Source organism: Calypte anna, chromosome 5 (genome assembly GCF_003957555.1).
Source record: "Calypte anna isolate BGI_N300 chromosome 5, bCalAnn1_v1.p, whole genome shotgun sequence".
Lineage (NCBI taxonomy): Eukaryota > Metazoa > Chordata > Aves > Apodiformes > Trochilidae > Calypte > Calypte anna.
In genome coordinates this window covers 990,545-1,014,615 of record NC_044250.1, presented here as the reverse complement: position 1 = coordinate 1,014,615, position 24,071 = coordinate 990,545, and the positions used below count along the sequence as shown (strand labels likewise).

Below are 24,071 nucleotides of genomic sequence, written 5' to 3'. Positions count from 1 at the left end.
GGGCAGNCACCTCCATCCCCCTGCTCCCCGAGCTCTGGGGATTTTCAGGGATTTCTCATCCCGGGTGGGGAATTTTGAGGGTGCTGATGGTGGCTGCCTCCCGGCTGCAGGTCCGAGGAGGAGGAAGAGGAGGAGAAGAGGAAGGAGAGGAGCCCACGGGACACTTCTCCCCCCACCACGGATGGAGCAGAGCCGGTCAGTCCCTCAGTTTAGTTTTCCCTCCTCCTCCTGGCACCACAAAACGTGTCCCTGCATGTCCCACCACCTCCTGGCTGGCACCCCGTGACCGTCACCTTCACCCTGGCATGCTGATGGCTCCCTGCACCCCTCCTCACCCTTCCCTCTGGTCCCTGCTTTGTGTTGAATAAATGTTGAATCACCCCCCACCCCCCAAAAAAAGGCCCCCCTGCTGGCACCCATGGGTGGCTCCGGGATGGGGACAGTGGCCACAGCTGGAGGAGCTGCCCTAGGGTGGGCAGATCAGGGCCACCGTCCTCTGCTGTGCGTGAGGCCACCCGTGTCCCCAGAGGAACCTGTGGGACACCCAGCTGTCTGAGCACGCCAGGAGGTGCCACGGACACACATGTGGCAGTGGCTCTTGAGGTGTCATCGTCACTTGGACGTCATCACCCCAAGGGGCATTGTCACCCCAAGGGACATTGTGGCTGCATGGGACTTGGGAATCTTGCAAGATTTGTCACCCTGTGGAGCTCTGTCACCCAGTGGGGCATCATCACCCTATGGAGCATTGTCACCCCTTGGGGTATTGTCATCCTGCAAGAAGACATTGTCACCCCAAGGGACATCATCACCCCATGGGGCACTGTCACCCTCCCAGACATCATCACCCTGTGGAGCATCACCACCCCAGTGGCATTGTCACCCTCCAGGACATCATTGTCACCCTATAACCCTGTCACCCTTCAGGACATCATCACCCCCAGGGCATTGCCACCCTGGAGACATTGTCACCCCACATGCCAGCCACCCTCTGCTCACTGCCAACCTCTGCTGCTTCTGCCTGCTTGGGGACAGTCATCTGCTGGCTTCTTGGGGACACAGGCTTCTTCTGGCTTCTTGGGGTCTGCTTGGGGACAGAGGCATCTTCTGGCTACTTGGGGACATAGCCAAAGTCACCTGCTTGGGGACAGGACCCTTCTGTCTGCTTGGGAACACGGGCATCTGCTGGCTTCTTGGGGACAGGGTCCATCTGTGTGTTTGGTTACATGACCACTGTCACCTGCTTGGGGATAGTGTCCCCTCTGCCTGCTTGGGGACATGGACATCTGGCTTCTTGATGACAAGTTCTTTTCTGTCTGCTTGGGGACAAGGTCCTCCTCTGCCTGCCTGGGGACAGGGCCATCTGCCAGCTTCTTGGGGACACAGGCATCTGCTGGCTTCTTGGGGACAGAGTCCACTTATCTGCTTGGTTACAAGACCACTGTCACCTGCTTGGGGACAGGTTCCTCTCTGTCTGCTTAGGGACATGGGCATCTTCTGGCTCCTTGGGGACAGGGTCCCCTCTGCATGCTTGGGGACATGGCCACTGTCACCTGCTTGGGGACATGGACATCTGGCTTCTTGATGACAAGGACCTTTCTGTCTGCTTGGGGACAGGGCCATCTGCCAGCTCTTTGGGGACAGGGTCCCCTCTGCCTGCTTGGGGACACGGTCATCTGCTGGCTTCTTGGGGACAGGGGCCATCTATCTGCTTGGTTACAAGACCACTGTCACCTGCTTGGGGACAGGGTCCCCTCTGTCTGCTTAGGGACATGGGCATCTGCTGGCTTCTTGGGGACAGGGTCCCCTCTGCATGCTTGGGGACACGGGCATCTTCTGGCTCCTTGGGGACAGGGTCCTCTCTGCATGCTTGGGGACACGGGCATCTTCTGGCTCCTTGGGGACAAGGTCCTTTCTCTGCTTGCTCGGCCACTGTCACCTGCTTTGGGACAAGACCCCCCCTCTATCTCCTTGGGGACACGGCCACTGTCACCTGCTCGGGCACAGACCATTTCCCGCCTGCTTGGGGACAATGTCACCTCCCGGCTGCCAGCATCCCACCCGCGGGGGTGTCACCAGAGGATGGGAGGAGCTCAGGAGGTGGCTTCGGTGGTGACAGGGGGGGTGTAACGGGGCCGTTGCTTTGCGGCAGCTGACCCGGACCTCGGGGGAGGAGGAGGAGGCGGTGCCGGTGCCACCCAGCCCGCGGCCACCGCGACAGGAACCCGAGGAGGTGGCCACCTTACCGGCCAGGGCCACCAGCGTCCAGCTGGAGGGCTACCTGGGCCGCAAGCATGACCTGGAGGCGGCCACCAAAAGGGCTTCCAACAGGTAGGTGTGGCTCTGGGGGGAGGTGACAGGGGCAGGGACAAGGTGACAGGGGGCAGATGATGGGGCAGGTGACAGGGGGTAGGTGATAGGGGGCAAGTGACAGGGAGGGTGACAGGGGGAAGGTGACAGGGGGAGGGTGACAGGGGAATGGTGACAAGGAGGGTGACAGTGTGCAGGTGATGGAGGGCAGGTGATGGGGGGCAGGTGACAGGGAGGGTGACAGGGGGAGGGTGACAGGGGGCAGATGGGGGTCACTCCCAACCCCCTCCTTCCCAGGGGGTCACTCCTGTCCCTTTTTATTCCCCAGGGAGGGATCATTCCCACCCCCTTCCTTCCCACCCCCTTCCTTCCCAGGGGGGGGGCTCATTCCCAACCCTGGTTTTGGGCTGGGGGGTTCCCAGCCCCCTGTTTCCTGGAGGGGGGGTCATTCCCACCCTCTTCCTTCCCAGGGGGGATCATGCAGGTGACAGGGGGCAGGTGACAGGGGGCAGGTGGTGGCCTCACGGGGGGGTGGTCCCGGGCACTGAACTGGTGGAGCTGTGGTCTGGGTGGTTGGGGAGGGAGGTGGAGAGGGAAGGGGTTGATGGAAAGAAGTCCTGAGGGCAGTGGGAGAGGGTTTGGGTTGGGGTCTCTTGGACTGGGGAGGGGATGGTGGGACCACTGCTCCCCAACATCTCCAGCAGTGCCCTGGAGGAGGGGACAGAGGGTGGGGACACAGAGCTGGGAGGAGGGGGTGGCCCAGCAGCTGTGCTGCCATCCTGGGAGAGCTGGGGATGGGCTGGAGGGGTTGGGGGGGAGAAGTTGGGGGAGACCTCAGGAGTGAGGAGTCTTCCATCTGGGCAAGGAGAAGCCCAGGGAGCAGCAGAGGTTGGGGAGGGAGGTGGCAGAGGAAAGGGACCTGGGGGACAGCAGGGTGAGCACCAGCAACGTGCCCTGGTGGCATCCTGGGGGGGATTGGGAGGGCAGGAGAGGTTCTGCTCCCCCTCTGCTCTGCCCTGTGAGGCCACAGCTGGGAGAGGAGAAACCTCTGGAGTGGGAGGGAGGGAGCCCTGGTCCAGGCTGTCCGGAGAGGTGGGGGAGGCTCCATCTCTGGAGGCTTCCAACCCCCCTGGACACCATCCTGGGTGGGTGACCCACACTGGACAACCCTGCCCTGGCAGGGGCTTGGACTCCATCACCTTTGGAGGTCCCTTCCAACCCCTCCATCTCTGGAGGCTTCCAGCCCCACCTGGACACCATCCTGGGTGGGTGACCCAACCTGGTAGGGGGGTTGGAATCCATCATCTCCTGATCTCTCCAATCCAACCCCCCCTGGACACCATCCTGGGTGGGTGACCCACACTGAGTGACCCTGCCCTGGCAGGGGCTTGGATTCCATCACCTCTTGAGGTTCTTTTCAACCCTTCCATCTCTGGAGGCTTCCAACCCCCCTGGACACCATCCTGGGTGGATGCCCCACACTGGGTGACCCTGCCCTGGCAGGGAGGTTGAGCTCCATCACCTCTTGAGGTCCCTTCCAACCCACCCTGGACACCATCCTGGGTGGGTGACCCTGCCCTGGCAGGGGGGTTGGGCTCCATCACCTCTCGAGGTCCCTTCCAACCCCTGTGCTGGGGACACTGGTGACAGGTCCTGGAGCACCCGGTACTGTGTCCTGCGTGGGGGGCAGATGGCTTTCTTCAAGGATGCCAAGAGCCGAGCCCTGGGGCTGCCGTGCCACGGGGAGGAGCCCCTGGGGCTGCGGGATGCGCTCTGCGAGGTGGCCGCGGGCTACAAGAAGAAGAAACACGTCTTCAAACTCAGGTACGGCCCGGGGGTGGCCCTGGGGGGACAGCGGGGTGGCCCACGGCGTCACCCGGCCACCTCCCCTCTGTCCTCAGGCTCAGCAATGGCAGCGAGTGGCTCTTCCATGGCAAGGACGAGGTGAGGGCTGTCCCCAAGGCAGGGCTGGGGGACACGAGGGGCTGGGGAGGGAAGAGGATGGGGTTTCACAGGGGACACCGGCGGGGACGTGGTGGGTGAACACCCCCAAAGGGACATTGGGGTCACCAGGGGTGCTGTGAGGACATGGGAGGGAGATGCTGGCACCCAGGGGTGACACAGGGACACAGTGGTGGGGGGGGCTGGTGATTCCCGAGGGACATGGGGTCACCAGAGGTGCCAGGACATGGGGGGGAGTGACCAGAGATGCCCAAGGGGACACGGGGTCATCAGGGGTGCCATGAGGACATGGGGGGTGACCAGAGACACCCAAGGGGACACGGGGTCACCAGGGGTGACATGAGGACATGGGGGGTGACCAGAGATGCCCATGGGGACACGGGGTCACCAGGGGTGCCATGAGGACATAGGGGGTGACCAGAGACACCCAAGGGGACACAGGGTCACCAGGGGTGCCATGAGGAGATGGGGGGTGACCAGACACCCAAGGGGACACAGGGTCATCAGGGGTGACATGAGGACATGGGGGGTGACCAGAGACACCCAAGGGGACACAGGGTCATCAGGGGTGACATGAGGACATGGGGGGTGACCAGAGACACCCAAGGGGACACAGGGTCACCAAGGATGCCATGAGGACATGGGGGGTGACCAGAGATGCCCAAGGGGACATGGGATCATCAGGGGTGCCATGAGGACATGGGAGGTGACCAGAGACACCCAAGGGGACACGGGGTCATCAGGGGTGCCATGAGGACAGGGGGGGTGACCAGAGATGCCCATGGGGACATGGGGTCACCAAGGGTGTCATGAGGACATGGTAGGAAGCTGGTGGTGCCCCCAAGGGGACATGGGGTGACCAGGGGTGTGATGGGGACATATTTTGAGGGGGTGCTGGCACCCAGGTGGGGTGGTGGCACCAGGGGGAGGTTGGGGTGTCCCTGGGGGGTTTGGGGTTTCCATGGGAAGGTTTTGGGGTATCCGTGGGAGGGTTTTGGTGGGGGTGTCCCTGTGTGTGTGTGTGTGTGTCCCCCTCTCGAGGTGACCTGGTGCCCACAGGAGGAGCTGCAGGCCTGGCTGGGGGGGCTCAGCGCCGCCATCGCCGAGTGCCGGGGGGGGGACAGCAAAGCCCAGAGCCTCCCCCTGCCCCTGGGCCCCCCCGCAGCCCCCCTGCCCCGCAAGGACAAGGAGAAACGCTTCAGCTTCTTCCCAAAAAAGAAATAACCCCCCCAGGGAGGGGAGGGGGACACAGGCAGCCCCCTCAACCCCCCACCCCAGCGCGACCGAGACGGACGGATGTGTCACACGTGTGCCCAGCCAGCACACGCGTGTGCCCGCACATACGTGTACAGTGCCCCCCCGTGTGTGCACACGTGTATATATATATACATTTGTATTTATATTTATATATATACAGCCCCCCCTCCCCCTTCCAGGGCACGCACACGCCTGTGTACACGCGTGTCCCGTGTGCACACACGTGTCCTGTGCGCACACACGTCCTGTGCACACGTGTCCCATGCGCACACACGCATCCACACGCGTGCACCCAACGCACACGGGTGTAGTGTGTGGGGGGGTCGGGTCGGGTGGGTGTGGTTGGGGAAAGGGGGGGAGTGGGTGGGATGCAGCCCCCCCCAGGCGTGTCCCAGCATGCACACACGTGTCCCAGCATGCACACGCGTGTCCCTGCACGCAGGTGCACCCCCCCTGCACGCGTGCATGGCCCCCCCACCCCCCCTTCCCCTCCCCAGCACCCATGTGGGGTGGGGAGGGGGATGCTGTGGGTGCTCCCCCTCCCCAAAGCCATAGCCCCCCCACAATGGGTGGGTGCAGAGGGGGGGTCCCTGCAGGGCACCAACCAAAGAGCATCGGCCCACAGGCACGGGGTGGGTGGGTGGGGGGACAATGCACGCCCTCCCCCCCCACCCCTGAGCCTGCACCCACACCCCCACCCCCCCTCCTTGCACCCACAGCCGGGCCGAGCCCCCCCAGGGGGGGTGTGGTGTGAGCAGAGAGAAACTTTGGGGTCAACTTTGGGGTTTTGTTTGTGGTTTGGTTTTTCTAATAAAGATGTGAAAGCCAGATGGGTGCTGAGGGGGGGTCCATGGGGGACCCTAATCCTGGGAAGGGGGGAGTCACAGGGTGTCCTTCTTCTTGGGTGAGCTGGGGGGGGCCACGGGTGCTCCTTCTTCCAGGTGGTTGGGGGTCCCCAAGGTGTCCCATCTTCCAGGTGAGCTGGGGGGTCCGTGGGTGCCCCTATTCCTGGGCAGGTTGGGGGGGTCACAGGGTGCCTCTGCTCCGGGGCAGGTTGGGTATCCATGGGGTGCCACTTCCAGGGAAGTTGAAGGTCCATGGGGTGCCCCTTCTCCTGGCCAGGCTGGGTCTCCAGGGAATGTCCCTTCTTCCAGGTAGGTTGGGAATCTATGGGGTGCCCCTTCTTCCAGGTAAGTTGGGGGTCTGTTGGGTGCCCCTTCTCCTGGCCAGGTTGTAAGTCCATTGGGTGCTCCTTCTCCCAAGCAGCTTGGGTCTCCATGAGATGTCCCTTCTTCCAGGTAGGTTGGGTGTCTGTAGGGTGCCCCTTCTTCCAGGTAGTTTGGGAGTCTGTTGGGTGCTCCTCCTGACCAGGTTGGGAGCCCATTGGGTGCTCCTTCTTCCACGTGGGTTGGGGGTCTGTTGGGTGCCCCTTCTGGGCAGGTTGGGAGTCCATGGGGTGCCCCTTCTTCCAGGTAAGTTAGGAGTCTGTTGGGTGCTCCTCCAGACCAGGTTGGGAGCCCATTGGGTGCTCCTTCTTCCACATGGGTTGGGAGTCTGTTGAGTTCCCCTTCTGGGCAGGTTGAGAGTCCATTGGGTGCCCCTTCTCCTGGCCAGGTTGTGAGTCCATGGGGTGCTCCTTCTCCCAAGTACCCTGGGTCTCCACGGGCTGTCCACGAGGTGCTCCTAGGGGACAAGGCTGGGGGGGGGGGTCTAGAGGATGCCCCTTCCCCACGGGTCACCCCTGCACCCCCTGTCCCCCCCTAGCTGGCAGCATCCAGGCTCTGAAACTTCTGCCGGAGGTCCCTGACGAGGCCGTGCCGGGGGGGCTGTGGGGACAGGGGTCCCTCTGGGGGCGGGGGGCAGCGCTGCCGGTACTCCTCGGATGCCTGGTAGGCTTTGCAGCGTTCCACCACGGCCTTCAGGCAGATCTTCTCCCGGGTGGTGGGCGAGCGGATCTGAACGTAGGTTTGGGGTTCGGGGGTCACCGGCAACCTCTCCAGAACCACCACCCTCTGCCCGGCACCCAGGGGGGCTTCGGCCGCCACCCAGAGGGTCCCCTCGCTGCCGTGCCGTGCCGGGGGGGTGCCGGCCCCTCCCGTGGTTTCGGCGCTCCGGCTCCGCCCGCTGCCCCGTTCCTTCTGGGAGGGGCGACCGTCCCGGGACGGTCCTTCGGGGGCCGACCGGCTCCGGGTCACCGCCGGTGGCCTCGGGCCGCCAAACCGGGCTCGGAGCTCCCGGACGTCGGGCCAGGTGAAGGGTTCGGGGCTGGGAGGGCTGCGTGGGGCGGGGGATGCTGCCAGCCCCCCGTCCGGTGGCAGGGTCACCGCGGGGGGGGTGGTGGCGGTGGCAGTGGCGGTGACACAGGGGTCGGGGACCTCCAGGGGGGGTGGCGGTGACCGACGGGTGCCGGCGCGGCGACTCTTGATGCGGAGGCTGTACTGGCGGGCCAGCTGGTACACCTTGGTGCTGCAGGGGGGCGGGGGGGTCAGCAGCACCCCCGGGGGTGGCCCCGCTGATGGTGGTGACCCTGCTGATGGTGGTGACCCCACTGGTGGTGGCGGTGACCCCACTGGTGGTGGTGGTGACCCCACTGGTGGTTGTGGCCCCAAATCCTCATCCTCCAGGATGAGGAGGGGCTCGGGGGGCTGCAGCCCGTTCTCCCGGCAGGGTTCCTCCTCCGGGGATGCTTCGGGCCCCCCGTGGGGTGGCCGTGGGGTGGGCTGGGGGCCGGTGGGGGGCCGGGGCAGCCCGTTGAGGCGGCAGATGTTGCTCCTGACCAAGCCCTTGGGGATGAAGCTGAGGCTCTCCCGGCGGCGGACGCTGAAGGCGGCGTCGCGGTGCTCGGCGTGGCCGTAGTAGCTTCTGATCTTCTCCAGCAGCAAACGGTCCCGGTTGGAGAGCAGGGATTCCCGACGGGTTCCGGCCACCGGTTCGGGGGAAGGGACGGAGCTTCGGGACCCTTCCCCTCCGGTATCCCCCGGGGGTCCCGCCCCGTCCAGGCTGAGGGCGCTGCCGCTGCGGCTGCCCGGGGCCAAGGAGCTGCGGCGGGAGAAGGTGCCCCCCCCCCCGAACCTCTGGGCGATGACGCTGGCTTGGTCCAGCACCGAGGGGGGCAAAATGCTGCCCCTCTCTCCTTCATCTTCATCTTCCTCCTCCTCCTCCTCCTCCTCTTCCTCCTCCTCGCTGCTCAGCCCCTGGAATTCCTCCCCACCCCGCTCCGCTTCCCCCTGGCTGCCCCCCGGCCCTGACGAGGAGGGGGTTTGGGGTCCCCCCAACCCCTCGGGGTGCTGGCCGGCATGGGGAGGGCTGGGTGGGTATGGGGTGAGTCCTTGGGGACCCCCCGGGTGGGGCTGGGGGGTGGCACTGACCTTCTCACAGCTCCCTGGGCCCCAGCTGCTGGGGCGCTTGGGACCCCCTGGAACTGGTGGGTGCCCCCCAACCTGAAGGAGGGAAAAGGAGGGGGTTAGGGGGTGCTGGGAGTAATGTGGGGTGCCCCTGGAGGAGTGTGGGGTAGCCTGGAGGAGTGTGGGGTGCTCTGGGAATAATATGGGGTGTCCTATGGGGTCATAGAGGGTGCTCAAGAGTGATCTGGGGTGCCCTAGGAGTAATCTGGGGTGCCCCTGGAGGGGTGTGGGGTACCCTGGGAATGTTACAGGGTGGCCAAGAGTGATGTGGGGTGGTGTAGGAATAATATGGGGTGTCCTAGAACAACATGAGGTGTCCCAGTAGTAATAGGGGGTGCTCTGGAAATAACAGGGGGTGCCCAAGAGTGATGTGGGGTGCCCTAGGAGTAATCTGGGGTGCCCCTGGAGGGGTGTAGGGTACCCTGGAATGTTACAGGGTGCCCAAGAGTAATGTGGGGTGCCCTAGGAACAATATGGGATGCCCAGGAAGAATCTGGGGTGTCTTGGGACCCCCCCACAGTGGGTGCCCCCCCAAGGGGGTGGGTGGGTACCTGCTCCTCCTGAGGTTCCAGCAGCTGCTCCCCAGTCCCTGGCAGCTCCTCCTGGTTCTCCTTGTCCCTTGCTTCCTCCTCCTCCTCCTCCTCCACTGTGTCCCCAGGCTCTGGCCAGGCTCTGGGGTGCTGGGGGGTCCCCTCCATTTCCAGGAGAATCCCCTCACTGCCAGCGTGCTGCTCGGGGGGCAGCACCGGGCTCAGCACCCCCCTGGCAAGCTGCACCCCAAGGGTGGGGGGCACCCCCAGTCCCCTGCACCCCACTCTTACCTTTAGCCCTGCCAGTGGGGAAGAGAAAAGGGGAAATTAGGGGAACACCCCAAAATACTCCCCCAAACCCTCCCACACCCCCTCCCAGTGCTGGTTGCCCACCTTGCTGGCCCAGTTGCCGCAGGATCTGCTTGGCAGGCTCTGCAGGGAGAAGGCAGGCTTGGAAACGAGGTGAGGGTGGCATTGTCCCCATGTCCCCCCACTCGTCCCCAGAGCCCCCTCCCCAAATCCCCCTCCCCCAGGGTCCTCACCCGACTGCCTGCGTCCCGGGGGTCCCTGCACCCGCTCGGGCACCGCCTGCTCCTGCTCCTGGTGCTGGAAGGGTTCTGTGGGGACAAAGCCACCCATCAGGGCTGTCCCTGGGTACCTGCTGACCCCAGGGGGGGTTGGGGACCCCAGGGGGGGGTTGGGGACCCCGGGGGTCTCACCGGATTGGCGTCGGGGCAGGGGCAGGGGCTGGCAGGACCAACTCTTCTTCAGGCGCTCGGGGCTGCAGCGGGGCAGGCGGGGGGGGGTCTGGGGGGACAGGGGTGACACTGGGGGACACCGGGGACATGGGGGGACACTGGGGGACAGGGGGTAACACCAGGGTACACGAGGGGGACAAGGGGTGACACTGGGGAACGCCAAGGGCACAGGGGGGACACTGGGGGACACCAAGGACACAGGGGGGACACTGGGGGTGACACTGGGGGACACCAGGGGCACAGGGGTGACACTGGGTGTTACACTGGGGGACACCAGGGGCACAGGGGGGGGCCTGGGGGAACAGGGGTGATACTGTGGGACACCGGGGGGACAGGGGGTGACACGGGGTAGCACAGGGGGTGACACTGGAAGACAGAGGAGGCACAGGGGGGGACACAGGGGGGACGTGGGGGCACAGGGGATGACACTGGGGGACACTGGGGGTCAGGGGATGACACTGGGGGACACCAGAGGGACAGGGGTGACATTGGGGGACACCAGAGGGACAGAGGAGGGCGAGGTGCTGGTGTCACTCACAGAACAAATCCATCTCCAGGATGGCTTCTTTAGCCTGGGGGGGGAAGGATGGAGAGAGATGGAAAGGGCTGAAGCTGGGGTGCAACCACCCCCTCCCCCTCCTCACTTTGTGGGGGTGGGGGGCACGGTGCCAGCAGGGGGTCTGCGTGTGTGTCCCCAGCTCTGTCCTCACCTTCTGGGGGACAATGGCGTGGTGGTTCTCCAGGATCAGCCTCTTGATGTGGTGGGTCCAGATCCGCTTCTCCTCCACGTTCCTGGCCTGGGGGACACAAAGAATTGGGGTGGGGGGGGTGTTGGGGGGGTTTGGGCAAGGGAAAAGGGAAGAGGGGGGAGGTCCCTTGGGTGCTGTCCCCTGGGTCACCCCACCTGCAGGTTGTGCTGCTGCTTCCCGTGCTTGTAGTGAGCAAGGCTGAAGCAGAGAGAGTCCCGGGTGCTCTCGATCAGCATCAGGGAGGAGCACTGTGGGGAGGGGGGGTCAGCATCACAGCACCCCCAGACACAGACCCAGGACCCCCATCCCCAGCATCCCCAGCCCCTGACACCCCCATCCTTGGGACCCCCATCCCTAGGACCCCCATCCCCAGAACCCCTAATCCCTAGCACCCCATCCATGGGACCTCCAGCCCCAGCACCCCCTGGCACCCCCATCCTTGGGACCCTCATCCCCATCCTTAGCACCCCTATCCTTGGGACCCCCATCCCCTTTCCCTGGCACCCCCCATCCCCAGCACCCCCTGGGACCCCAGACCCCCACCCCTTCCTAGGACCCTGACCCCCATCCCCAGCACCCCCTGTGCCCCCATCCTTGGGACCCCCAAAGCCCCTGGCCCTCCTCCCCAGCACCCACCTGTTCCCCAGCACCCCCTGAGCCCCCCGGACCCCCTGCCCCCCCTCCCCAGCCCCCCGTCCCCAGGACCCACGGGGATGTGGCTCTTGTAGACGTAGTGCTCCCCACGGGGCCTGGTGATGAGGAGGGTTTTGTCAAAGAGGAAGAGCACCCGCTCGTGCCGGACCCGCTGGGCTCGGAACCTCCCCTCCAGCACCAGCTCCCCGTAACTCGTCAGGTCTGGGCCCTTCCAGCCCAGCAGCAGGGATTGGATCTCCTGAACCCCAAAGGGACAGGGGGAGAGTGGCAGTGCCACCCCCACCCTGCTGTCACACCCCACACCCCCCCCAGCCCACTGTGTCACCCACCCCTGGGACCTCCTACCCACCCGTGGCCACCTTCTAACACCCCCTGCCCACCCTGCCACCCCCTGCTACCCCCTGCCCACCCATTGCCCACCCTGCCACCCCCTGCACATCTCTGTCACACCCTGCCCACCCATTGCCCACCCTGCCACCCCCTGCCCACCCCTGCCCACCTCTTGTGACCCGATGCCACCCCCTGCCCACTCCTGTCACCTATACCCACCTCTGCCACCCCATGCCACCTCCTGCCCACCCATTGTCCCCCTCTGCCCCTCCTGCCCATCTCCTGTGACCCAATGCCACCCCCTGCCCACCCTAACACCCCCTGCCCACCTCTGCCACCCCCTGTCCACCTCCTGTGACCCAATGCCACCCCCTGCCCACTCCTGCCACCTATACCCCCCTCTGCCACCCTGTGCCACCTCCTGCCCACCCACTGCCCCCCCTCTGCCACCCCTTCCCACCTCTCCCACCCTCTGCCCACCCCCTGACCACTCCTGCCACCCACACCCACCCACGCCTGCATCCTGTGACCCAATGCCATCTCTTGCCCACCCTCTGCCACCTTCTGACCCCTGCCCTTCCCTGCCCCCCTCTTGTGCCCCACTGTCCCCCCGTGCCACCCCCCCTGACCTGCTGGCGGATGGCGTGCTCGTGTTTGCGTTTCATGTCGTTGATGCACCAGGCCACACAGGTCATGGTGTCGATGGCCTCCAGCACCACCTCGTAGTCCTCCCCTGATTTGTGCTCAAAGTGCTTGGAGATCTCCTGCCCGGGAGGGACAGGGGGACAAAGGGGCTGGGGGATGGCGTGGCTGTGCCAGGGGACACTGCTGTGCCATGGCAGGTGACACAGAAGGGTTATGGAAGGGTGGCTGTGCCATGCCAGGGGACAGTGGCTGTGCCATGACAGCTGCCTCTGCTATGCCAAGTGACACTGCTGTCCCTTGGAAGGATGGCTGTGCCATGCCAGGGGACATGGTTCTACCAGGGAAGGGTGGCCATGCCATGGAGGGGTGGCTGTGCCAGGGAAGGGGACACTGCTGTCCCTTGGAAGGGTGGCTGTGCCATGCCAGGGGACATGGTTCTGCCAGGGAAGGGTGGCCATGCCATGGAAGAGTGGCTGTGCCAGGGAAGGGGACACTGCTGTGCCATGGAAGGGTGGCTGTGCCCTGCCAGGTGACAGTGCAGTGCCAGGGCAGGGGACAGAGCCGTGCCAGGGACCGGTGGCCGTGCCAGTGTCACCCCAGCAGTGCCGGGTGGCAGCAGGGTCTGACCTGGAGCAGGAGGTGGTACTTGAGGACCCTCTGGACAGGTTTCAGCAGGTAAGCCCCCAGGGGCAGGGAGTGCCTCAGCCCCTCCTGGCACTGCCGCAGGAACCGCGCCTGCGCCTTGCTCCGCATGCACTCGGACAGAGCTGCCACCGAGCTGGGCAGGGACCTGTCACACCCCCTGACCACCCTCACACCCCCTGACCACCCCTGACACCCCCTGACACTCCTGTCACACCCCCTGCCCACCCCCTGAAACTCCCCTGCCCATCCCCTGCATACCCTCTGCCACCCCCTGCCCACCCATGCTGACCCCTGTCACCCCTTCTACCCCCTGCTACTCCTGTCACATCCCCTGTCCAACCCTGCCCACCCTCTGTGACCCCTCCTGCCCATACCCTGCATACCCTCTGCCCACCCCCGGTACCCTCTGCCACCCACTGCCCCCCTCCTGTGACCCTCTGCCATCCCCTGCCCATCCTCTGCCACCCCCTGCCCACCCATGCTGACACCTGTCACCCTTTCCACCCCCCTGTCACTCCTGTCCACCCTCTGTGACCACCCCCTGCCCATCCCCTGCATCCTCTGCCCACCCCCAGTACCCTCTGCCACCCACTGTCCCCCTCCTGTGCCCCTCTGTCACCCCCTGCCCACCCCCTGTGACCACATGCCACCCCCCTGCTCACCCATGCTGACCCCTGTCACCCCTTCCACCCCCTGCCACTCTCGACCATCCCCTGCCCATCTCTGCCACCCCCTGTCCCCCCCCTGCCACCCTGTGACCCCCTGCCCTCCCCTGCCACCTCTGTCCCCCCCCTGCCACCCCCTGCCCCCCCCATCCCCACCTCTGTCCCCCCCCTGCCCGTGTCCCCCTCACCTGGGGTAGTTGTTGCAGTACTGGGTGTAAATGGCAAACTCCTGACTCTGCAAGAGGGGGGGAGAGGTGGCAATGAGACCCCGAGTCACACCCCCACCCCCCACGTGTGCCCCCCCAGTGTCCCCATCCTTACCCTGGTGACAAAGCAGACGGCCACCGCCACCGGGTCGCTGGCACAGCTCTCCAGGTTCTGCAGCAGGGTGCTGGGGGAGGACAGAGAGGGGACAGGGTGACACCAGCCAGGTGTGTGCACGTGCCCGTGTATGTGTGTGCCCCCCCCCAGGTGACACCCACCTGCTGAGCTCGTAGATGTCCTCGATGTTCCCAAAGAGGGCACTGACCTGCTCGGGCCGCAGCACCGGCTCCTCCGCGTCGATGATTTTGCCCAAGTAGCCCTGGGAGCACCCGGGGGGGGACATCAGGGCACCCCCCACCCCGAAAAACAACTGTCCCCCCTCCCACGGGTGGCTGATGTCCCTCCCCAGCCCCCCAGCACCCCATGGGAACTCCAGGCCCCATCCTGTTTCTCCAGCCCCAGTTCCCTCCTCCCCAGCCCCTACCAGGACCCCCAGCCCCCTCAGCACCCCCCAAACCCCCACCCCCAGACCCCCAACCCCAAAACCCCTCAAGAGCCCCAGCACCAGTCCCCCCAGCACCAGCTCCTCCTGGGACCCCCAGTCCCCTACCCCCAGCACCCTCTAAGCCCCCCCAGTCCCTATTCACAGCTCCCCCATCCCCAGCACCCACCAGGAGCCCCCTCCCCAGCACCACCCTCTAGGACCCCCATTCCCAGTCGTCCCCCCACCACCACCCCCTGGTACCCCCATTCCCAGTCCCCCCCTCCCCATCCCCCATCTGGGACCCCCAGTCTCCCGTCCCCTTCCCCATCAGGCCCCCCCTCCCCAGTCCCCCCCCAACCCCTCGGGGGTCTCCACCCCCCCCCGGCCCCCACCTCCACGATGCTGCGCAGGTCCCGGGCATAGGTTCTCTCCGACTCCACGATCTCCAGCACCACCCGGCCCAGGTAACTGGGTTGGGGTCCGGGACCCCCAAAAGGTGCCAATGGGTGCCCCCCAGCCCGGGCACCCCCCCAGCCCCCCGGGGAAGCGTTGTTGTTGCTGTTGCGAAGCCCCTCACCCAAGGGCTCCTCCATGGTGCTGCCGGGTTCCGGCACCGGGCGCTGCGGGCAGGCTGGTACCGGCATCCCCCGGTACCGGGGGGGGGGGGGAGGGCTGGGGAAGGGGCAACGGGGTGTGATTAGTGGGTGCTGACCCCCCCACACGGCACCCACGCAGCGTTTGGGGGCAAGGTGGGTTTACCCCCCCTCCTCCCCACTAAGGGTGGAGCCGATGGGCAAACTCTGGGTGGGGAGGGGTCCCAGCGACCCCCGACCCCCCGGGGGTGGAGAGGCCGGGGGGGGGTTTGCACAACCCAGGGAGGAGGGTAAATTTTTGGGGGGGGTTCATCCAAAGAGCAGGGAGGGGGAGGTGGCTTGGTGGGACCGTGCCGGGCTCATGCGTCACCGCCGCACCCAGGGGACACCTCAGCACCCACCCACCCACCCACCCACCCTTCCGGACCCAGGGTGACACTGATTGAGTGTGCGTGTGTGTGTGTGTCCCCAAAAAAAAAGCCACCGGGATCCTCCCGTGTCACCAGAACACGCTCGGTGCCACCAAACCCCCTCGGGGGCCACCCCAAAAGCCAGGCGGTGGCCGCCACGGTGCGTTGTAGCCTTAAGGGAGGGTTTGGTGGCCCGACACGGTCACCTGGGCGGGCAGGTGGCCACGGGGACGGTGACCTTCAAGCGAGCCACGTGCAGCCCCCGGTGGGGCCACCCGAGCCCCCCGGCTCCGGGGGTGCCGGCACCGAACCGGTCGGGCCGGTTGCCGCCAGCTCCTCCTCCCCGCCGTGCCGCATGGCCGCCCCACGGCCCCCCCCCACCCGTGGTGACCCCACACCCGCGTCCCCGTGTGCCACCCCCGTGGGACAACCCGGATTGAGCCACGGACCCACCCCCCGGAGGGACCCCACGGAGACCGCGACCCCCGGACACAACGTGGGGGCCACCAAGGGACACCTGGGTGGCATTGGGGGGGGGGGGACACAGGGGCACGGCCACCCCCGTGGCGTGTCCCCCGCGTGATGTCCACCCCGGGGGATTTGCGGCCACCAAAGGCCACCCCCGGGCTGTCCTAATCCGCTCAAGCGCGCCGGGATTACGGTGCCAGCCCCACGTCACCGGGACGGCGGCCACCTTGGCCACCACCGGCCACGAGCAGGGGGGGGGGTTTATCCTCTTACACCCCCCCCCCAAATCCCTCCCAGTGCCACCGCGGTGTCCTCACCTAGAGTCCCCAAGATGACCTTCAGCCCTGGTGGGACTTTGGGGGGTGGCTGGAGCCCCCCCAGGATGGGGACAAACCCCCCCTCGCCACCCAGGGTGGCACAATGCCAGCTCCCCAGCTCAGCGTGGGGAAACTGAGGCAGGCGATGATCATCCCGGGGGGCAGGGGGGGTTTCTCCCTCCCTGGGTGGGGATGAAGATTTAGGAGCCGGGGGTGGCGGGGGGGGGTTGGCAGGGGGGGTGGCAGGGCTGGTTGGTGGCCATGTCCCCAAGGTGCCAGCAGGCTGGGCGGGTGGCCGAGCAGCCAGGCGGGAGCAGGGCCGGGCCGGGAGGCGGGTCCTGGGTGGTTGAGGTTTTTTTGTTGGTTTTGGGTTCGGTTTTTTGTTGTTTTTTTGTGTTTTTTTGGTCTTTCAGGCCTTTTTTTTTTTTTTTTTCCAAGAGTTTTCCAAGCTCCAGCTGCCCCCGCCAGCGCTCCCGGCCCCGGCTGGCACGGCCACCGCTGGGGACCGCAGGTGGTCACCCCCAGGCCACCAGCTTGGGGACATCGGTGCCAAAAGCCGGAGGGGCACAGGGCACCCCCCTCCCCACTGCGGGGATGGGTCCCCAGCTTGGGGGTCACCCCGTGGGGCACAGACCTCGTCCCCAACCCCCACGCTGGCCAAGGGGACCCCACCGGCCCCACGGCTGCTGGCCCCGGGGCTCTGCCAGCACCCCCAGCCCTGCCCCACTGGGCCCCCCGGTTCTGGGCACTCTGGGACCCCCAGCTCGGCCCCACCGGGACCCCCGGCTCCTGCCCCACAAAAATCCCAAACTCAGCACCCTGAGACCCACAGCTCGTGTCCCGCCGGGACCCACGGATCCTGCCCCAGGGGGATGCAGGGACCCCCACCCCCCGGCACCCACCCCCCCGGGGACACCCCCGGGACCCACAGCTCCCGCCCCACCGGGACCCACACCCTGGGGGTGCCACCCCCATCCCCCCTCTGCCCGGTTCCCTCTCCAGGGGGGACCCCGGGTCCCGTTCCCGCCGGCTCCCTCGAACCGGATCCATCCCCAACCGGATCTACCCCGAACCGAACCCATCCCGAACCGGACTCACCCCGCGCCGCCGCCGCCCCGGCCCGAGCGCGATCCCGTGCCCGCAGGAAGCGGCGGGAGAGCCCCGGGGGCGGGGACTGCGGCTGCCCCGCCCGGGACGGGCTGGGCCGGTACCGCCACACACCCCACCCGCGCCCCGGGACACGGCCACGGAGCGGTACCGGAGCGGTCCCGGGTCACGGCAGCGGAGCGGGACCGCAACAGATCTGTGCGCGCCGTCCCGGGCACGGTTCTGGTACGGTCCCGCTACTGCCCCGGTTTGGTCCCGGGATGTCCCGATCCTGTTCTGGTGTGGTCCCGGGTGCTGACCCGGTGTCGGTGCTGTACCGGTGTCATCCCAATAGGAACCCAGTTAGATCCCAGTACTGTCCTGGTGTGGTGCCAGTAAGGTACCAACATGGTGCCAGTACGCGGTACTGACCCGGTCTCGGTATGGTGCTGGTACCGTGTGTCCTGGTACTGACCCAATACAGCCCCAATAAACCTCCAGTACGGTCCCAGTACGGCCCCGGTTCTGTTCTGGTGTGGTCCCATCCCACGTCCCAGTATGGTGCTGGTACGGTCCCAGTGTGTCCCGGTTCTGACCCAGTAAGGTCCCCGGGCTCACCCAGGGGGGGGTCCCGCCCCCCCAGGGTCCCTCTGCCATCCCCAGCACCCGGGGAGCCCCAACCCCCCCCCCAGCACCTGCCGGCCCAGAATGGGCCCATTCTGCCCCTTCTGCCCCGGGCGCCTCGTGCCGCCGGCTCTGCCTCAAAGACCCAATTGTTCGGAACCGGGCTGTGGGGGTGCGGCCGGGCCAGGGGATCCCATCCCCCCCCCACATCCCCCCCCAGAGCTGATGCCACGGGACAGGGGCGGCTGCTGCTCCTCCAGACCCCCCCTGCCCAAACCCCCTCCCCAGATTTCTTTCCCCTCTCCCCAAATCCCCCTCCCCTAAATCCCCCCAATCCCCTCCCCAAGCTCCCCCTCCCCTTCTCCTCTCCCCATATCCCCCCTCCCATATCCCCTCCCCAAATCCCCCCCCAAACCCTTCCCCGCATCCCCTCTCCTCAAATCCCCTTCCCCAAATTCCCCCTTCCCCTCTCTGCTCCAAATCCCCCTCCCCAAATCCCCCTCTCCCCAAATCTCCCTCCCCATATTCCCTTCCCCATATTCCCTTCCCCAAATTCCCCTCCCCAAATCCCTCCCAAAGACCTCCTCCCCAAATTCCCCTCCCCATATCCACTTCCCCATATCCCCTTCCCCGTATCCCCTTCCCCAAATTCCCCTCCCCAAATCCCTCACAAACCCCCCCTCCCCAAATCCCCCTCCCCATATCTCCCTCCCCAAACCCCCCCCAAACCCCCCCTCGCCGAATCCCCTTCCCCAAATCCCCTTCCCCAAATCCCCTCCCCATATCCCCTTCTTCATATCCCCTTTCCCAAATTCCCCTCCCCAAATGCCTCCCAAAGCCCCTCTCCCCAAATTTCCCCCATATCCCCCTCCCCATATCCCCTTCCCCAAATCCCCTTCCCCATATCCCCCTCCCCATATCCCCTTCCCCGTATCCCTTTCCCCATATCCCCCTCCCCATCTCCCCCTCCCCATCGCCCCCCCATCTCCCCCCCCCATCTCCCCCTCCCCATCTCCTCCCCCTCCCCTCTCCCCCCCCTCCCCCTTTTGCCCCCCTGGCCCTCCCGCCCGCCAGGGGGCGCTCTGCCCCTCCCGCCCCTCTCCCCGCCCCTCCCTTCCCGTCATGCCCCGCGCGGGCGGCGGGAAGGGGTCCGGGGCAAGATGGCGGCGGGGCTGTGTGAGCGGAGCTGCCTGGAGCTGCCCGCCCCGCCTCGGGCCTCACCCCGACGCCTTCGGGAAATCGTTTTTACCCCTCCGGGAACGGCTCCGCTCCCCGCGGGTCGGTATGGGGATAGCGCGGGCGGGTTTTGTTACCAGGAGAGCGCGCAGCTCACGGCGGTGACGAGGAACCGCTTCGTGAGGTGGTGAGTGGAGGGGCTGAGGGAGGAGAGGGGATGGGGGAGGCTGGGGAGGGGGGAAGGGGCGTCTGGGGAGAGGGATGTGGGGAGGGGGAGAAGGGTTTAGGGAGGGGGCTTGAGGGAAGAGGAGAATGGGAGAGGAATTTGGGGAGGGAGCTTTAGGGAAGAAGGGAATGGGACAAGAGTTTGGGGAGTGGAATTTGATGAGAGGGGAATGGGGCAGGAATTTGGGGAGGGGGAGAGGAATTTGGGGAGGGGGAGTGGGAGAGGAGGTTAGGGAGGAGGGAATTTGAGGAGGGGGCTTTAGGAGGGAGGAGAATGGGAGAGGAATTTAGGGAGGAGGAAATTTGGGGAGGGGGCTTAAGGAAAGAGGGGAATGAGGAATTTGGGGAGAAGGAGAATGGAAGAGGAATTTGGGGAAGAGGAGAGTGGGGGAGGAATTTGGGGAGGGGGCTTTAGGGAAAAGGAGAATGGGAGAAGAGTTTGGGGAGTGGAATTCGATGAGAGGGGAATGGGGCAGGAATTTGGGGAGGGGGAATGGGAGGAGTTTAGGGAGGAGGGAGTTTGGGGAGGGGGCTTCAGGGAAGAGGGGAATGAGGAATTTGGGAAGAAGGAGAATGGGAGAGGACTTTGGGGAAGAGGGGAGTGGGGGAGGGATTTTGGGAAGGGGAGAGGAATGTGGGGAAGGGGGAATGGGAGGGGAGTTCAGGGAGGAGGGAATTTGAGGAGGGGGCTTTAGGAGGAGGAGAATGGGAGAGGAATTTGGGGAGGGGGGAGTGGGAGAGGAGGTTAGGGAGGAGGGAATTTGAGGAGGGGGCTTTAGGAGGGAGGAGAATGGGAGAGGAATTTGGGGAGGAGGGGAATGGAAGAGGAATTCGGGGGAGAGGGGAGTGGGGGAGGAATTTGGGGAGGGGGCTTTAGGGAAAAGGAGAATGGGAGAAGAGTTTGGGGAGTGGAATTCGGTGAGAGGGGAATGGGGCAGGAATTTGGGGAGGGGGAATGGGAGGAGTTTAGGGAGGAGGGAGTTTGGGGAGGGGGCTTCAGGGAAGAGGGGAATGAGAGAGGAATTTGGGAAGAAGGAGAATGGGAGAGGACTTTGGGGAAGAGGACAGTGGGGGAGGGATTTGGGGAAGGGGAGAGGAATGTGGGGAAGGGGGAATGGGAGGGGAGTTCAGGGAGGAGGGGAGTTCAGGGAGGAGGGAATTTGAGGAGGGGGCTTTAGGAGGAGGAGAATGGGAGAGGAATTTGGGGAGGGGGGAGTGGGAGAAGAGGTTAGGGAGGAGGGAATTTGGGGAGGGGGCTTTAGGGAAGAGGGGAATGGGAGAGGAATTTAGGGAGAAGGGGAATGGAAGAGGAATTTGGGGAAGAGGAGAGTGGGGGAGGAATTTGGGGAGGGGGCTTTAGGGAAAAGGAGAATGGAGGAGGTTTGGGAGTGCGAATTTGATGAGAGAGGAATTTGGGAGAGGAATTTGGGGACGGGGCCTGGGAAATGGGGACTGGGGAGAGGAGTTTGGGGAGGGGGGGATGTGGGGGTTGAGGGGGGATGGAGGGGAAGGGGCTGGAGTTGGGGGGGTGTTTTGGACGAGGGGAACAAAGGGATTTGGGGAGCAGAATCCTCAGCCCTGCCCTTGTCCTCTGTCCTCAGGACCAGCTCTGGGGACACCGTGGAGCTGGTGGAGGAATCCCTGGATCTGAACCTCCTCAACAACGCCGTGAGGCTCCGCATCCAGGGGCTGCCCCTCCTGCCTGGGGGGGTCCAGTTTCTGTGAGCTCCAGAACCACCTGTTCTGCTCCTGCTCACCAGGCAGAGCCTCCACCGCCTCTTCCTGCCCACCCTGCACGAACCTACAGGGGGTGAGCACCAGGGGGGCACCCACACCCCCCACACCCACCCACACCCAGCCCCCTGCCCCTTGGGATCCCTGGGGTGGCCCTGAGGGTCCCACAGCTGAGTTTGGGGAGAGAGGGGATGTTTGGGTCAGATTGGGTCAGTCTGGGTCACGAGGGGTGAGTTTGGGTTGTGATAGGGTCAGTTTGGGTCATGATAGGGTTGGTTTGGGTCATGATAGGGTTAGTTTGGGTCAGTCTGGGTCATGATAGGGTCTGTTTGGATCAGTTTGGGTCGTGATAGGGTTGGTTTGGGTCGTGATAGGGTTGGTTTGGGTCGTGATAGGGTTGGTTTGGGGCAGTTTAGATAGTGATAGGGTCAGTTTGGGTCATGATAGGGTTGGTTTGGGTCAGTTTGGGTTGTGATAGGGTAAGTTTGGGTCAGTAAGGGTCATGATAGGGTTGGTTTAGGTTGTGATAGGGCTGGTTTGGGGCAGTTTGGGTCAGTTTGGGTTGTGATAGGGTCAGTTTGGGTCATGATAGGGTCTGTTTGGATCAGTTTGGGTCATGATAGGGTTGGTTTGGGGCAGTTTGGGTTGTGATAGGGTAAGTTTGGGTCAGTAAGGGTCATGATAGGGTTGGTTTAGGTTGTGATGGGGCAGTTTGGGGCAGTTTAGGTTGTGATAGGGTCAGTTTGGGTCGTGATGGGGTCTGTTTGGATCAGTTTGGGTCGTGATAGGGTTGGTTTGGGTTGTGATAGGGTCAGTTTGGGACATGACAGGGTTGGTTTGGGTCAGTTTAGGTTGTGATAGGGTCAGTCTGGGTGATGATAGGGTCAGTTTGGGTTGTGATAAGGCTGGTTTGGGGCAGTTTGGGTCAGTCTGGGTCATGATGGGGTCAGTTTGGGTTGTGATAGGGTCAGTTTGGGTCATGATAGGGCTGGTTTGGGTCAGTTTGGGGCAGTTTAGGTTGTGATATGGTCAGTCTGGGTCATGATAGGATCAGTTTGGGTCGTGAATGGGTTTGGTTTGGGTCAGTTTGGGTTGTGAAAGGGGTAGTTTGGATCATGATGGGGTCTGGATCAGTTTGGGTTGTGATAGGGTTGGTTTGGGTCATGATAGGGTCAGTTTGGGTCATGACAGGGTTGGTTTGGGGCAGTTTGGGTCAGTTTAGGTTGTGATAAGGTCAGTCTGGGTCAGTCTGGGTGATGATAGGGTCAGTTTGGGTTGTGATAGGGCTGGTTTGGGGCAGTCAGGGTCATGGTGGGGTTGGTTTGGGTTGTGATAGGGTCAGTTTGGATCAGTTTGGGTTGTGATTAGGTCATTTGGGGTCAGTTTGGGTCGTGATAGGGTCAGTTTGGTTGTGACATGAGCAATTTGGTGATGTTTGAGCAGAACAGGGGTGTTCAGAGCCAGGATCAGATCAGTTTGGGCTGTGACAAAATCAGTTTGGGTCAGGACAGGGACTTTTGGCAGCAACACTCACTTCTGGCTGGGACAGAGTTCATTCCCACCCCAGCAGCCACGTTTTGGGTTGGGTTTTTGGGTCCCTGGGCTGGATTTTTAGGTCCCTGGTTGGGTTTTTGGGGTCCCTGGTTGGGTTTTTGGGTCCCTGGGCTGGATTTTTAGGTCCCTGGTTGGGTTTTTGGGTCCCTGGTTGGGTTTTTTGGTCCCTGGTTGGGTTTTTTGGTCCCTGGTTGGGTTTTTGGGTCCCTGGGTTGGGTTTTTTGGTCCCTGCTTGGGTTTTTGGGTCCCCACATTGGTTTTTGGGTCCCTGGGTTGGGTTTTTGGGTCCCTGTATTGGGTTTTGGGTCCCTGGGTTGGGTTTTTGGGTCCCTGTATTGGGTTTTGGGTTCCTGGGTTGGGTTTTTTGGTCCCTGGTTGGGTTTTTTGGTCCCTGGTTGGGTTTTTTGGTCCCTGGTTGGGTTTTTGGGTCCCTGGGTTGGGTTTTTTGGTCCCTGCTTGGGTTTTTGGGTCCCCACATTGGTTTTTGGGTCCCTGGGTTGGGTTTTTGGGTCCCTGTATTGGGTTTTGGGTCCCTGGGTTGGGTTTTTGGGTCCCTGGGTTGGGTTTTTGGGTCCCTGGTTGGGTTTTTGGGTTCCTGGGTTGGGTTTTTGGGTCCCTGGTTGGGTTTTTGGGTTCCTGGGTTGGGTTTTGGGTCCCTGGGTTGGGTTTTTGGGTCCCTGGGTTGGGTTTTTGGGTCCCTGGTTGGGTTTTTGGGTTCCTGGGTTGGGTTTTGGGTTCCTGGGTTGGGTTTTGGGTCCCCAGGTTGGGTTTTGGGTCCCTGAGATGGATTTTAGGTCCCTGGGGATTAGGTCATTGGGTCCCCACATTGGTTTTTGGGTCCCTGGGTTGGATTTTAGGTCCCTGGGTTGGGTTTTTGGGTCCTTGGGGTGGATTTTGGGTCCCGGGTTGGGTTTTTCTCCCCGTTTCTCTGTTTCTGAGCAGTCTTTGGGCAGCCTCAGTGTCTCCTCTCTTCCTCTGTGCCCCCCACCCATCTGGAGGGATTTGGGGATGCCCTGGGAGGGGACAGAAGCAGGGGGGTGACCTCAGGGCTGGGAAGGGAGGGAGGCAGGAGGGGTTTTTGGGTCAGAATTCACCGGTTTTGGGTCGGGAGCTGGGTGAGGCTTTTCCTACATGTCCTGTGGGGATTTATCCCCTGGGGTTGGAGCCCTCTGGTGTTTCTGGAGCTTGGGGTGGCCCTGCAGGGCTGGCCTGGAGCCTGGTTTTGGG

At 64.2% G+C, this 24,071-nt stretch overlaps 4 protein-coding genes across 4 annotated transcripts in view; 3 read left to right on the top strand and 1 right to left on the bottom strand.

The window, feature by feature from the left end:
- The first annotated feature begins 85 nt into the window (after positions 1–85).
- LOC103539584 (spectrin beta chain, non-erythrocytic 1-like) lies at positions 86–6,357 on the top strand. The gene is made up of 5 exons (XM_030451201.1): positions 86–195; positions 2,153–2,331; positions 3,961–4,134; positions 4,212–4,254; positions 5,332–6,357. The coding sequence occupies exons 3-5, from the start codon at positions 4,001–4,003 to the stop codon at positions 5,494–5,496; spliced, it is 342 nt and encodes a 113-aa protein (XP_030307061.1). The 5' UTR covers positions 86–195; positions 2,153–2,331; positions 3,961–4,000; the 3' UTR covers positions 5,497–6,357.
- LOC115598378 lies at positions 195–2,130 on the top strand. The gene is made up of 2 exons (XM_030451200.1): positions 195–1,462; positions 1,855–2,130. Exons 1-2 carry the CDS (start codon positions 584–586, stop codon positions 2,128–2,130), a joined length of 1,155 nt encoding a protein of 384 aa, XP_030307060.1. The 5' UTR covers positions 195–583.
- A 903-nt stretch (positions 6,358–7,260) lies between the features above and the next one.
- Positions 7,261–15,347, bottom strand: PLEKHG3 (pleckstrin homology and RhoGEF domain containing G3). The gene is made up of 16 exons (XM_030451202.1): positions 15,050–15,347; positions 14,392–14,492; positions 14,231–14,300; positions 14,098–14,144; positions 13,227–13,377; positions 12,584–12,718; positions 11,680–11,862; positions 11,126–11,218; positions 10,932–11,018; positions 10,760–10,793; positions 10,183–10,290; positions 10,006–10,080; positions 9,857–9,895; positions 9,755–9,762; positions 9,485–9,661; positions 7,261–8,969 (listed from the first exon to the last, which is right to left on the bottom strand). The coding sequence occupies exons 1-16, from the start codon at positions 15,299–15,301 to the stop codon at positions 7,290–7,292; spliced, it is 3,240 nt and encodes a 1,079-aa protein (XP_030307062.1). The 5' UTR covers positions 15,302–15,347; the 3' UTR covers positions 7,261–7,289.
- A 3,962-nt stretch (positions 15,348–19,309) lies between these two features.
- The window catches only part of NUP160 (nucleoporin 160), a 30,677-nt gene continuing 25,915 nt past the window's right edge, over positions 19,310–24,071 (top strand). Inside the window, exons 1-2 of the mRNA XM_030451323.1 lie at positions 19,310–19,518; positions 21,158–21,366. The gene's annotated coding sequence lies outside the window, so the exon portion shown is untranslated. The remainder of the gene's footprint in view (positions 19,519–21,157; positions 21,367–24,071) is intronic.

What these genes read in the sequence shown, in the direction of transcription:
- LOC115598378 (XM_030451200.1), top strand. Translation starts at nt 584, where the DNA reads ATGTGGCAGTGGCTCTTGAGGTGTCATCGTCACTTGGACGTCATCACC. An exon ending in TGTCACCTGCTTGGGGACAG is followed by an intron (nt 1,463 to 1,854) that starts GTTCCTCTCTGT and finishes CCTTGGGGACAG; the next exon opens with GGTCCTCTCTGCATGCTTGG.
- LOC103539584 (XM_030451201.1), top strand. Translation starts at nt 4,001, where the DNA reads ATGGCTTTCTTCAAGGATGCCAAGAGCCGAGCCCTGGGGCTGCCGTGC. An exon ending in AAACACGTCTTCAAACTCAG is followed by an intron (nt 4,135 to 4,211) that starts GTACGGCCCGGG and finishes CTCTGTCCTCAG; the next exon opens with GCTCAGCAATGGCAGCGAGT. An exon ending in TCTTCCATGGCAAGGACGAG is followed by an intron (nt 4,255 to 5,331) that starts GTGAGGGCTGTC and finishes TGGTGCCCACAG; the next exon opens with GAGGAGCTGCAGGCCTGGCT.
- PLEKHG3 (XM_030451202.1), bottom strand. Translation starts at nt 15,301, where the DNA reads ATGCCGGTACCAGCCTGCCCGCAGCGCCCGGTGCCGGAACCCGGCAGC. An exon ending in CCTGCCCCGACGCCAATCCG is followed by an intron (nt 10,081 to 10,182) that starts GTGAGACCCCCG and finishes TTGTCCCCACAG; the next exon opens with AACCCTTCCAGCACCAGGAG. An exon ending in CCCGGGACGCAGGCAGTCGG is followed by an intron (nt 9,896 to 10,005) that starts GTGAGGACCCTG and finishes TTCTCCCTGCAG; the next exon opens with AGCCTGCCAAGCAGATCCTG.